The sequence below is a fragment of the Ammospiza caudacuta genome, chromosome 5 (genome assembly GCF_027887145.1).
Source record: "Ammospiza caudacuta isolate bAmmCau1 chromosome 5, bAmmCau1.pri, whole genome shotgun sequence".
Classification (NCBI taxonomy): domain Eukaryota; kingdom Metazoa; phylum Chordata; class Aves; order Passeriformes; family Passerellidae; genus Ammospiza; species Ammospiza caudacuta.
The window spans coordinates 45,127,195-45,139,593 of NC_080597.1; the positions used below are offsets into that span (position 1 = coordinate 45,127,195).

At 37.8% G+C, this 12,399-nt stretch overlaps 1 protein-coding gene across 4 annotated transcripts in view; it reads right to left on the minus strand.

The window, feature by feature from the left end:
• TBC1D30 (TBC1 domain family member 30) overlaps window positions 1-12,399 on the minus strand; it is a 30,453-nt gene that overhangs the window by 5,896 nt on the left and 12,158 nt on the right. For 3 of the 4 annotated variants that reach the window (XM_058805130.1, XM_058805128.1, XM_058805131.1), the window contains 5 exons: window positions 10,513-10,681; window positions 8,966-9,134; window positions 6,096-6,201; window positions 342-454; window positions 33-172 (listed from right to left, as the gene is read on the minus strand). In XM_058805130.1, the coding sequence (XP_058661113.1) occupies window positions 33-172; window positions 342-454; window positions 6,096-6,201; window positions 8,966-9,134; window positions 10,513-10,681 (697 nt within the window). The remainder of the gene's footprint in view (window positions 1-32; window positions 173-341; window positions 455-6,095; window positions 6,202-8,965; window positions 9,135-10,512; window positions 10,682-12,399) is intronic. The other variant, XM_058805129.1, reaches the window with a different exon arrangement.

Here is a 12,399-nt window from a genome sequence, read left to right on the forward strand (position 1 = left end):
GTGCTTTTCAAAATTAAAGAAGTCACTTTTACCTTTCATCTGTTTTTGGTATTTTTGGAGCTCTGGTGCCAAAAACCCACTTAATGGTCCGAGACAACCAATTGCATTAGCAATTGAGTCTTCATCATCTAAGTCATTCTCTTCATCACTGTCTCTGGTTCTGCCTAACCTGCTGTCAAAAGAGAACATAAGAGAATTAAGGAAGATACATTCTTAAATGTGAATATTATCAAGCATTTTTATCTTTTTTAGAAGCATACAAGGGAGGATCCACCTGCCTTTTCATCTGCAAAGGGTAAACAATAACTTTATACACCATAAGCAGTGCATTTCAAACTTACCCTGAAAATGAAGTTGATTTTACTGCTGCAGGGAAAGGAGTAATATTGTATGTATATTTCTCCCTCAATTCTGCCAGTTGTGGGAAAGGAAACTGAGCCATGGTGTAAACAGTCTGGGGGTGAAAAAAAAAGCAACTTTAAAAACTTTTTGCTTTAATTAACAGTCTCACAAAAGATTTCTCCATGAACAGACTTCCACAGTCCTGCAGGATTAAAGGCTGCACATTCTTGCACATTCACATGCTGTAAGAAAATGGTCTAGTTTGATGATTCAGTCAGTATTTCCTGTAAGAAAAATAGAGACTGACTCACTACAAAGATACAGAGTTCTGTTAAAAAAAAAAAAAGGGAACTGATAACATGAGCTGCAGGATCCTTTACAACTCCTATACTCGTTTAAAAATTATTGTCAAACCCTTCTTGCCAGCACACCAGAAATCCTCCTCCAATTATGATTTCACTTACATGAAAACATCATTTAGGATTTGGGGATTTTTCCAGGAGACCTAAGTTTTTGCTCAAGTATTCAACAAAGTATTAGCACTAGCACAGATAGGAAGGGGCAGTTGATGTGGACTGTTAGCTGGTTCATTATTTTACCTGAGAAGCTCAAGAGCTTGTGTGAGGAAATCACATCAGCACAAAAATCATCACTAAAGAGGAAGGATCCAACATATCCAAGTTTTCTTCCCTCAATTTATAGTTTTGATTGCTGGTTGATTTTGAGGCTAAAGGTGGGATTTGGTGGGGTAAAAGTAGTAGTTTTTCTAAAATGCTAATAGATTCTCTTTACATCAATACTCAGAATTTAGGAAGATACATAGTTGCAAATATATTTCCTTTCAGCATTATTTTTGCTGCAAGTCACCAGCCCACCTGGCATAAAGACAATTCACATTCATTGCAGTATCGTTGCTGATTTGTTCCTACATACTTTAGTTGCCTTTTTCCCCCTGCTTTTGTTCACTATTCAGAACTTTCAAATAACTGCCAAATAATTCATTCTGAGTCTCAATGTCAGAAGAAAAAAATATATATGTAATTTCCCATAGTTTCTCTGAAATATTAAAGCTTTTCCACATCCTGAAATTTAAATATCTTTTGAAAGATAGCAACATAAAATTTTCTCATTAGCTATGACGGTAAATCTTCACTTATATATTTTTTCCTGTGCTTTTAAGTCAGTGACATTTTCATCTGAAGGCAAATGACCTCAATTAAGATGAAAGGAAATTCTGAACAGTTTCTACATAATCCATTCTTGAACCATGCCTTGCCTATGCTAAGTACACTGAGGAAAATTGCAAACATGAATTCAGTACTAGACATTTCCTGCCATAAGGAGGGGGAAAAGGTTTTGTTAATGGCAATGATGTAAGCACTGAGTAGCAGGAAGGACAGTCCTCTCTGAATCAGAGACAGGGCAATAGTGCCCCTCAGCAGGGGTACTATTTGTGACAATGCTTTTACAGTTCAAGCCCTGCACAGCCTCTAAGGAAAGGAAGATGCTTTCAAAAATCCATAGCATGAACTGAAGCTTTGCCACTCCATCAAACTACAGTGCTACTGTGAAAGGTAAATATTCCCTAGGGCCTGAACAGTGATTTCCCATTGGTCCACCAGACAAAGGGATTTTATGATCTAGAGAAAGACCTACCCCCAGCCCAACATGTCTGCTGGCTTGTTTGATCTCCACCATACTTTCCTGTTAGGTTTTATTTTTTTTCCATGTTTCAACTCTCTCCAGAGGCTTGTCTGGAATTTATTTCTACTCCTTATGTCAATGTCCTTCTCAGGTAACTTGTTCCATATGCTAGTTATCCTTTAAGTGAAACAGTCGACTCCAATTCCTCCACTTGCTCCTTGCACCTACTGTTTCAGATTATACTTTTAGCTTTTGCCTGTCTCCAATCTGTGTCTCTTCCACATCTGCTACAAGTTCTTTCATTTAGCATACATACTTTAACTTAACTATTGTTATCAGGTTATAACTGCAGGCCTTGCTTACCACCTGGCTAAGAGATCCACAAAACAAATTTTATGCCAGTGTCAGTTCCACTGGAAAGTTAAAAAAGTATTGCCCGACAACACCTCTGATATCCTCCCAGTGACAATTCAGAGTCAAAGCATTCTTTTTCTAGTCATTACACAGCCTTGGATGCCATTTGGTTAATTCTGGGGAACTGTCCCTGAGACAAATAGCCTACACACAAAAGCATGATGCAGCCAAAATTAGCATCTTATTTACATAAGGGACAGATCCTGAGAACAAGAACAGAGACAAGTGTTGAAGTGAGGGGGAGACGACCATCCTTTAATGCATCGAACTCCAATTTATTGATTGATCTGTCACTTTAAATAACAGTGCTAATGAACTTCATGCATATTCCAAAATCCAGGTTTACGATAGGCTAACAGAGAAAACTCTAACCACTCCTTTTGTTTTACAATACCGACAATTGTTTACACAAAACAAAACCAGTGTTCCCACTGTGATATGAAAGGTTCCCAAAACTTCCACATCTGTTCCCAGGGTGCCATCTTTTCCCAGAGAGGGTGTTACACTTGTTATGGGAAGACTGTCTGAGAACCTTATTGTTTATAGAGTGATGCCTGAGAGAGTCTAATTGTTTATAGTAATCAGGCTGGGAACTGCTTTTGGAACTGCTTCGCAACTAGCTTTTACTTTTCTCTCAATTGCATGGCTTCATGGCCTTTTTCTTTAAGCCATGCTTCAACTAAACTCCCGACAGACAAGGACAAAACCCCCTCCATTCTCACCTTAAATCATTTGACAATCCTTTGCCTTACTCGAAAAATGCAAAGCTGTCTACACCCTCAGAAGAACACCATATGGGAGGTGCTGGGCTGTGGCTTCCAAACAGGGTAAGCCATTTTGCCGACAACTTATTACTTATCTCCATAGCTGCCCCTCACTGGTTTAAGGATTTTCTTTCATTTCAGTTTGACTAAGAAAACAAAACAAAAAGCAAAAGCAAAAACAAACCCAAAAGAAAACAAAGTGCTATTCAAGTAGCAAGTTAACAGTGAATACCATCAAATCAGGCCAACTGTCTAGGCAGATGGTCCAAAATGCTAGAGTACCACAGAAGGATTAATCCCTGCTCCCCTCTGTTCTAGTAAATACAAAGGGATGCCTCTCCTCCAGCTGGCTTCTCATCTCCTCTGTGCTGCAGTGTGCCTGGGTATACAAACTGAATCAGTTTAACTGGTCATAAAAGTGCTCACTTTCTGACAAAGCATGGAAGCACAGACTCAGTCTAGCACACTCTGTTTAGAATATCTGCAGACCCCTGACTACAACCTTCTGTCTCCATATTGGAACCAATACATACCCAGCCTAGAATCTGATGTGTACAGCACTTACCCTTTATTCACCCAAACTGTTCAACCTGAAAAAGGAGGAAGCTGCAGGCTGGTTTGCTCCTCCAATGCCTTCATGCTCCCCTCAGTAAAATGTTAAGAACTTTTGTCACACAAGGGCCAAATCTGTAAAAGCTTTAAGGCTCCCACCCTAACTATAGGTACTGTCTGCATGGGAGCAATAAAACTGCAGCACCTGTACGTGCTGGTGGAAAGAATGAGGACACGAGTCCCCTGTTCTACTTTAGACATCTGCTCTGCCAACACTTCCCTTGAAGGACCAGTTGTACCTCCCTTCTCCAATTCCTAAAAGAAACAAGGCTCTTAGAGCACAATTTGTTTTCCAGTGGTTGAGAAGTGCCTGTTAGGCTGGCTTAAGTGAGCCTGGACAAGCAGTTTAGATGCAAATATAAGTGTTATGCAAGTCTAAAGAGAAGTGACATGATTGCCACCAGCGAGCTCTTCTGAAATGTGATGGGAAGGCAGAGTGGGATATTAGAATCCTTTCCCCACAGTAGGATACTAGTCCTTGAGCCATCTTGTAAAAAATATTAGATGTAAATTAATAATTCTGATTTTTATTAGGGGAAAAGCAAAAAAATGAAAACAAAGCATCTCTGTATGACTCCTCTGAAAAACCTTAAAGCAATTTAAAAACCAGCATGTTCAAGCAGCCTGGATTTTTTCATTAATGCAATGGTTCATATTTCTTAATTTTTTTCTCCAACCACATACATGGTAGCACTTACATGCCCTGATGGTAAACTGTTGTAGTTCCTTATTCTTTCCACTTAAGGTAAAGAGTGGAGGCCTCAGAGATGGCTACACTGCCAGTGGCTGCCTTTGACTTGAAGAAAGCTATGCAAACTATATTGTGGTTTCTTCAACAGAGAGGACACACATAAACCAGACACACTGCTCCTCCATACACAGAACTTAAACCTGCCACATTCTCCATATCAATGGCAATGCTATCCTATCTTAGCACTCCTGTCAGTGCCATAAAATACACACATACACTATGAACACACATATCTATTGTGCCAAATACTCATTTTTTGCTGAAGCACAAAAAGATTGGTAATTTGCTAGTATTTGTAACTGCAAGAGTTAAAAAAAAAATCCCTCCAACCAGTGAATTACCCATGCCTTATCTTTTATTTCACACATCAGCAAAGGAAGAAATCAACAGAGTCACAAAAGACCACCTCAGCTTCCCCAAAATTATTCTTATTCACAAATGCCACATCTTGGTTTTGTACCATCCTGGAGACCAGGAACTGAAACACAATGAGAAGATGTCAGCTTGTGCTGCCCCCCTTACACATCCTCACTATCTGAACTGTCTGGTGAAGAACTTTAACACTTTTTTTAAAAGTTTGTGAATACCTCTGACCAGCTGTGTTTCCATTTTTGAAGCAAAACAAAGCCACAACACTCACTTCTCCCATTCCGAGAGCTTTGTCATCAGACAAAATAACAATGACCAAAATAATAAAACTGAAAATAGTGTATTTTAACAGTCTTCCAACAATTGGCAATAGAAGTCACTTGCTAACAGCTGTAATTAAACTTTTGTAGCTTCACAGACTGACTTTTTTCCTTCCCTTAAGTCAGGTACAAATTTCAGGTGAATTATGTTCTCTGTACTTGCTCCCATTTGATCAGTATGCTCTAACTCATCAAAAGGAAAGTTCCAGAACTGCAGCACTAAGTCCTTATAAAGCATCTAAGTAGACAACACCTTAAAAATATCACAAGAATAAGTGTAACTGTAAATAAATAAATAAATAAATAAATAAATAAATAAATTTGTCTGCTATACTAAAGGCCCTTTCCCAGAACAATGTAGGTCTTTGTTCTCATACAATGGCATATACTTTAACAATTCAGACACTGCAATTATCTACAAATGTCTTTGTTTACAGTACTGACTGTTCATGTTTTGTTTTTTTTAAAGTCATGAAGGACTTTTTACACACTTCTCACTTCATAAACCCTTATTTCCCACTGTGTAATAAAAAACTGACCAAAACATAAAAATAAGGCAAAAGAACACCCTAAAAATCTTGTGTAAATGGAATTGACCATTATATCCCAAAAGTCTCAGCTGTCAACATAGAATCAATTTTTATTAAATGACACCTAGTGGTTCTCTACATTTCATATAAAAATAAGATTCTAGCTCTAACTGCACGTCACCTACTTGTTTCATTGACATGCTAGCTCAACTCTGTTATCTGAAATTTTTATTCTTGGGAGAATTTAGGTTTCTGCAGTATTTGAAGAAAAAATGTAATTTGTTAGAAATCCAGACCTGAAGAAATCAATACAGAAAACACAAAAATTGATTATGTTACAATTACTCACCTGCATAAGTTCATTGCTGTCAATCAGACTGTCTTCAAGCATTTCCTGGGTCAGCTTGCCCATAGTACTGTAAAACTCATCTGCAGTTTCACAGCACTCAATTTGCCTACATCAAAATACATGTTAGTTTTTATTTGACTTTTACATATGATTATACATGCTCAAAACAAAACTGATCTTCTTGTCATCATAAAATACGCATTTCTGTTAGATGGCTTAACTTTTAAGTTTATTTGCAGTTCTGCATAGACTTCCAAATAATAAAACTGTGCACACAACACTGGAAAAGCTGCAGCAGTAAAAAGATGCACTGAGTACAGCCTGCTGTCCTGACTCCTCATGATAACAGATGAATGTATCTCCAGACAGGCCATTCCCTCTGCCCCTTTCACTTCTACTGCACAAGAATCAATACATTTTGCTTCCTACTAGCACGAGGGGGTTTTATCAGCTTAAAAAGTGAGCATAAAGACTTCCTGACTAACTCATCACTCATTCTTCACCATGCACCAAATGGCCAAATTCACTGTCTGAACTTTGTCAGAGGACAATGGAATAAATTAGTATAGGTGCATTCATACATGTAATTGTGTTAAAAAATAATTAGGCTAACATGAAGCACAATGAAGGAAAATTCACTCATCATATTTGTGAATGCTATTTCTAAATTAGGGGTGGGAAGAGTGTTGGTTTTGGTTGTTTGTTTGCTTTGGTAGGATGCTTTTGTTTGCCTTGTTTTGGGAAGGGGCGTTCAATTGGATACTTTTTCTGCACTTTTCTTTACATTTCTAAAAGCACAGATTCATTCTAAACACAGAGAGTGTCATCTAGAGGAAAAGAAATATGAGTAATATGCTTTTGAGAATTGGTGTTCTACACACATTAGGGTCAGCTGCTAAACATCTCTCCTGTCAAGTGGAAAATTTGTTTTTCTTATATCCCAAGGAAGTGCTTTGATGGCTACATATTGTAGCCTCTCCTCTAAAACCCAGATGCAGGAATCATAAAAAAAAAAATACACTGTCTTTTTTCTTAAGAAATAGAAGAAGCAGCTTCCCTTGATCTTCAGCAACAGCACATAACAACCATTGAGCTATGAAACTCCTGAAATCTTAACACAGTTTGGGTAAAATAATTATTACATAGCTAAAAAAAAAAAAATTAAAAGTAGTATAAACAGTGGGTATGTAGCAAATTATCACAAACTTATGGCTTACCTGCCCTGTTACCTTTAGTCTCTCATGACCTCCACATACTGCCTTTTCTACTGCCCCTATATTTAACTTCCCCATTCCTTCAGCCTCCCTCAAAACAGAAGTACAATTGAGCCACCTACATTTTAAAAATGCACTTCTCACCCTATTTTCATTTTGAGAATGAATCTTGAGAAGTATGAAGATCATGAGACTATGAACACTATCTCTGACCCCACCTCTTTAAATCCCTCGTTCTAGTTCTAATGGTGGACAAAGAGAAAAATAATCACAATCTTCTCCCAGCATAAACAGTGCCCTGTCTTTCACCAGACCTTCTCCCATTCCCCACAAACAGCAGTTAAAAGATGTGCAGTGATCAGCTTATTTCTCTTAGACACATTCTTATATATTTCTTGATTCTGCTCCTTTCAATTTCTTAAAACACGTTTAATTTTTCTTTAAGTTTTACAGTAAAATCTTCAAAGTAGTAGCTTCCTTTTTATCATGTTATGAGTTGTAGCATTCACAATTATAACTTTTAAGTGTACAGAGATCTACTGAAAGAACTTTTTATCGAAAACACTATGTGACTACATACAGTTTAATCCCAATGCAAACGATTCATGCAAGTTTCATTCATTGTACTAAAACGAATGTAATAATTTCTCAAGAAATTATTTTAATTATTATTATTCAGATTAAAAATTAAATGTAGGAAACAAATCCTCTTACCATGCAACTGGCCTGCAGTGCTAATTTATTCAGAAAGAAAAAAGGAAATGAAACCTCCAAGGACAGAACTGAACATAAATCCCACTGGTTCAATTTCAGAGAAAAAAGGAAGACGAGTTTTAATGGGCATCACAAGAAAAAAAAAATCGATGCAGTTGCTGATGCCAGCTGAAAAATGTTTCCAGCTGAACTAACATCTGCTTGACCTGTCAGAGCTCACATCTCCCACTGAAGCCAGTGACAAAACTCATTTCTCTGGGAGCACTGTAAACTCCTTGGAACACAAATATTTGCTTTGACAACAGAGGGGTTTGAAGAACTAATCATCTCTTCTTGTGTTCTGCCATGTGGTGAGTTTCCAAGGCCACAAAGGACTACAATAGAAACTTGGCTGGAATGTGCTGAAAAGCAGAGAATTTCAGGAAAATTCATTTTCAGGCCTTAACAGAAAAGAATCATGTACCACAGGGTCATTCCCTTAGTAACAATGAACTCTTGTACTGCAAAAGCCAATGGGTTCAAATCCTTAAGTCTCCTTAAGTGAAACTAAGGCAATTACCAGCCCCACTTTCAGGTACCCAACTGAATTAGTTGGTCATCCTCAAATCTCTTTGTGTGTCTTTATACAGAGTATTTACCAGTTCCTTCAGAGGTTTATGTTCAGGAAAGTCCAACCTTTTAGCGCAGCACAAAGACAATATACACAGACAACTCCAACAACTGGAGACATTTTCTGCAAAAAGGGTCAATTAATTATCACGCCTGTTCTGACATGATGTCAGAATCACGTGTTTTTAAGAAACCATAAAGGTCCTTTTTGCAGCTTTTTCAAAATAATCATTCTCCTGAAAGATTGCATCTTGTTTAGAGCTGAGAACATCTTAAAGAAAACAAAAGTTTAACATGGCTCATACTGAAAATCAGATAAAAATGGCTACTTACTCCCCTAGCTTTGCCCAGATAGCCAAAGCTACTCTCAGTATAATTTCAGAGCCTTCAAAGAATACTGAATCCCAGATCTTCAGAACTGTATGGTTAGGCAGACAGGTGGCAAACAGTGTCAGAAACCACTGCATTGTGAAGACATTTGTAAGTGGGGGTTCATAGCCTCCTGAAGTTAAAAAAAAAACAGAAAAAAACAAGTTACTTGAAGTAACTGCAATTTACTATCATTTTACAAGGAGTATAAACTGCATCATAAAATACACCAGACATTGTAGCACTTCTGTTACTGCTCAAAACTTACTTAGTCTGCAGCTGTCCAAAGACAAGCTGAGAACAATGGAAAAATTACATAATCATCTTCCATTATGCTGCACTGCAAAAACCTAAGCAGCATCATTGGCTTTGGACTATAAACCCTGGAATACAGCACCACACTTTTCTCCTTTATTTCAGAAAGACTGTTTCTCCTTCCCCAAAGCCATATGAAATAAAAGCTCCTATCAAAACCAAAAACCCAAACCCACCAACTTCCCCACAAAATGCTGCATTTTTTCACCAACTGATGGCATGAGTCTTTATCTACATGGTGATAAGGTGAAGGTGACCATCTCTGTAAGTCATATGTATTATTTTAATATCCTGGTGTGCCTGTTAAGTTTCAAACAAAATGTAGCATTTCAGGCTGAAACTCTAAAATGCTACTTTTTCGTTATGCTCAGAGAACACTTTGTGCATCCCAGTATCAACTGATGCACTGAAGGCCATGACCAGAGAGGCCAGCCTGTGAAAAAACTTTCAAACAGGAAATAATTCCTTGATACCATTTGTTTGTTTTTCACACAGTTTGGGGATAGACACATGGAACATTGAAGCAGATATTTTCTAAGGTGGAACTCAGGTTGCACTTATCTTCCCAACTGAAAAAGAAAGCAAATCAACTGACAGAATAACCTCTTACCCTCCTCAGAACATCCCCAAATAAAAGAGCTGTAAGTCTGGATGGAATGCTATGCCAGGAAAAAAAAAAATCACAATGCAAAGCCAGTTTTCAGATAGGAACCCAAGATATACTTCTGAGTTTTGTACTTGTATATTGGTAAGGATTCAGGTAAAGAAATACTAACCAGCCCTCACTGGCTCTCACATTATAACTCTTCCCAGAACAGCTATGTGAGCCAGCAACTACACAGAGCAGTAGGAGGACATCTATCCTGAGCTAAGGCAAGAAATTACCTTTCCAAGGCAGCTCTTGTACTAAGCTAAGTGTTAGTGTTGTCCCTCCACACTTTATATATTCTTATAAACACAGTTCTGTTTGCAGCTACTGGTGGGACTAAATTCTTTCCCTTTGTTTTTTCCTGGAAGTACACCTATTTATGTTGAGGTTATCAGTAACAGAAGCCATCATATTTCATCTTAAAAATTTAAAATACAAATTCTAAGCAATAAACTAATATAAATACTTAAAATACTGTATTTTTAAATCAGTGCTCAGATGAAACAACAGCAAGACAGAGTTGAATAGCATTTTCTGTTGAACATACCTCCACTTTCTCTGTTAGCAGCTCTTTGCAGGGTGTCCAAGTGCTGGGACAGTTCAGGAAGCTTCATTCGTAAAAGATCTCGGAAAACAGCCATATCCACAGAGAGAGCACGGAGATTATTGACAAAGTAGCTATCAGGAAGCACCTTATCAATTAGGTAAATCATGATCTGTGGGCAGAAGGAAAGACTATCATGTAGGACTTACAGAGCAGTTATTTTCTAGGAATAACAGAAAAATAAAATTTCTCTGTTCACTAAAGAATGAATTGGACCCAGTGGCAGCACATGCTTATGGCACCTCCATTTATATGGGGAGAAAATATTATCACTTTGAGCATCCTCAGGTACCCTAGGTATCCACAAACATTCAAGATACAAAGGCCTCTTGAAACTGTCCAGAATTTATGAACCACGAAATTACTGAAATCAATGACTGAAATCAATGTCACAGTAAGCTATACCCAAGCTGGCAGCATTACCCCCACCAAAAACAATTTTTGACACTTCTGATGTTGGAGCTGTTTATGAGATTTTCCACTGCTGGAGAGTCTCACTATCCCTTCTCTGGTTAATGCCACAACTAGAAGACTGATTTTGCAAATCCCCTATTTTGCCTCTCCAAAAAGCAAGGCACTGTTCTTTAAAAAGAAATTCTCCATATATTTTACTGTGATTTGTTACCATATGCTGCACTCCATCTTGTCACTTTAGAAGGTGCTAAATTAAGCAGCGTGAGACATTTTAAGCAGACATCTGTTTCAAGTGAGGTAGCTCAACTACATGGATGGTAAGGAATTAAATTGATACTGTCAAACTTTTGAGAATGAAGAAATGCAATAAAAAACATGCAGAAGTTGATGATTATCATCAGCCTAACAGAAGACACTGACCTTTCACTTCAGGATCTTTTAGGATCTCTGTGGCCACTCTACTAGCTCATCCAGAGAGCCTGCAGTCATCCCATCTGCATCTCTTCTACATTTCTCTCATATGAGCACCCTTACCATGTTTCATAAAGACTTTCATTCTCAAGAGAAGCACTGCACCTTCACATACAGGAGACAGTCCTCCTTCCAATCCCTCTGTTTTCGTAAGAGGCCCACAGAAACAGCCTCTCAGACACAGGACTACCAAGAGCACCACCTGACAGATTCTTACTGCTTTCTTTTCTTTCCCAGCTGCTTGTGACCACATACTGCACTTGTCCTTGAAAGATTTCTCCAGCAATAGCAGTCTTATGTTCCATGTTTTAAAGCATGTGGAACAGCAGTCAACAAAGGCAAATCAACAGCTTCTACATGACAGGCTTGTATTTTGTCAGATGCATTACGTAACCTTTGCTGAATAGTGGGTTACCCCACAGTCTTGTGAAAATATGCTTTATATTGTTCAGATATATTTCAACTAATGGAAGAGTAACTTAATATAGCAACATTAACTTACAATGTGTTTTAATTAATTCCTGATGACATAAGCTATAAAACCCCCATGTTAAAGACACCCTTCTATAAAGGCCTTTGCTCCCTTCCCACTGAATAGTATCCCTTCATTGATCTCTGATATATGAGAGCACAGAGAAGAAGAGAAATCTTTTTCAACACTTAAGTTCATTCTGTTCCACCAACATGTGAATTGCTTTGAGAAGACTTTTTTTTAAAAAGCAGTTCATGTATTTACCAGTTTGCAACAGATACTTTCTTCCTAACACATCTCTACATATTTATTTTTGTTATTTGATTCTGTAGCATTTCCAAGCAATAACATGCAAGAAAAATTTTTTTAAGTTTCAGTATCTATGACTTTAATAGCTTCTAGTCATGCAAGATGGGATTTTCTTGCTTACCATAATTTCTGTAGGCTAACTTTGAGGCAACTCCAGGGATTTA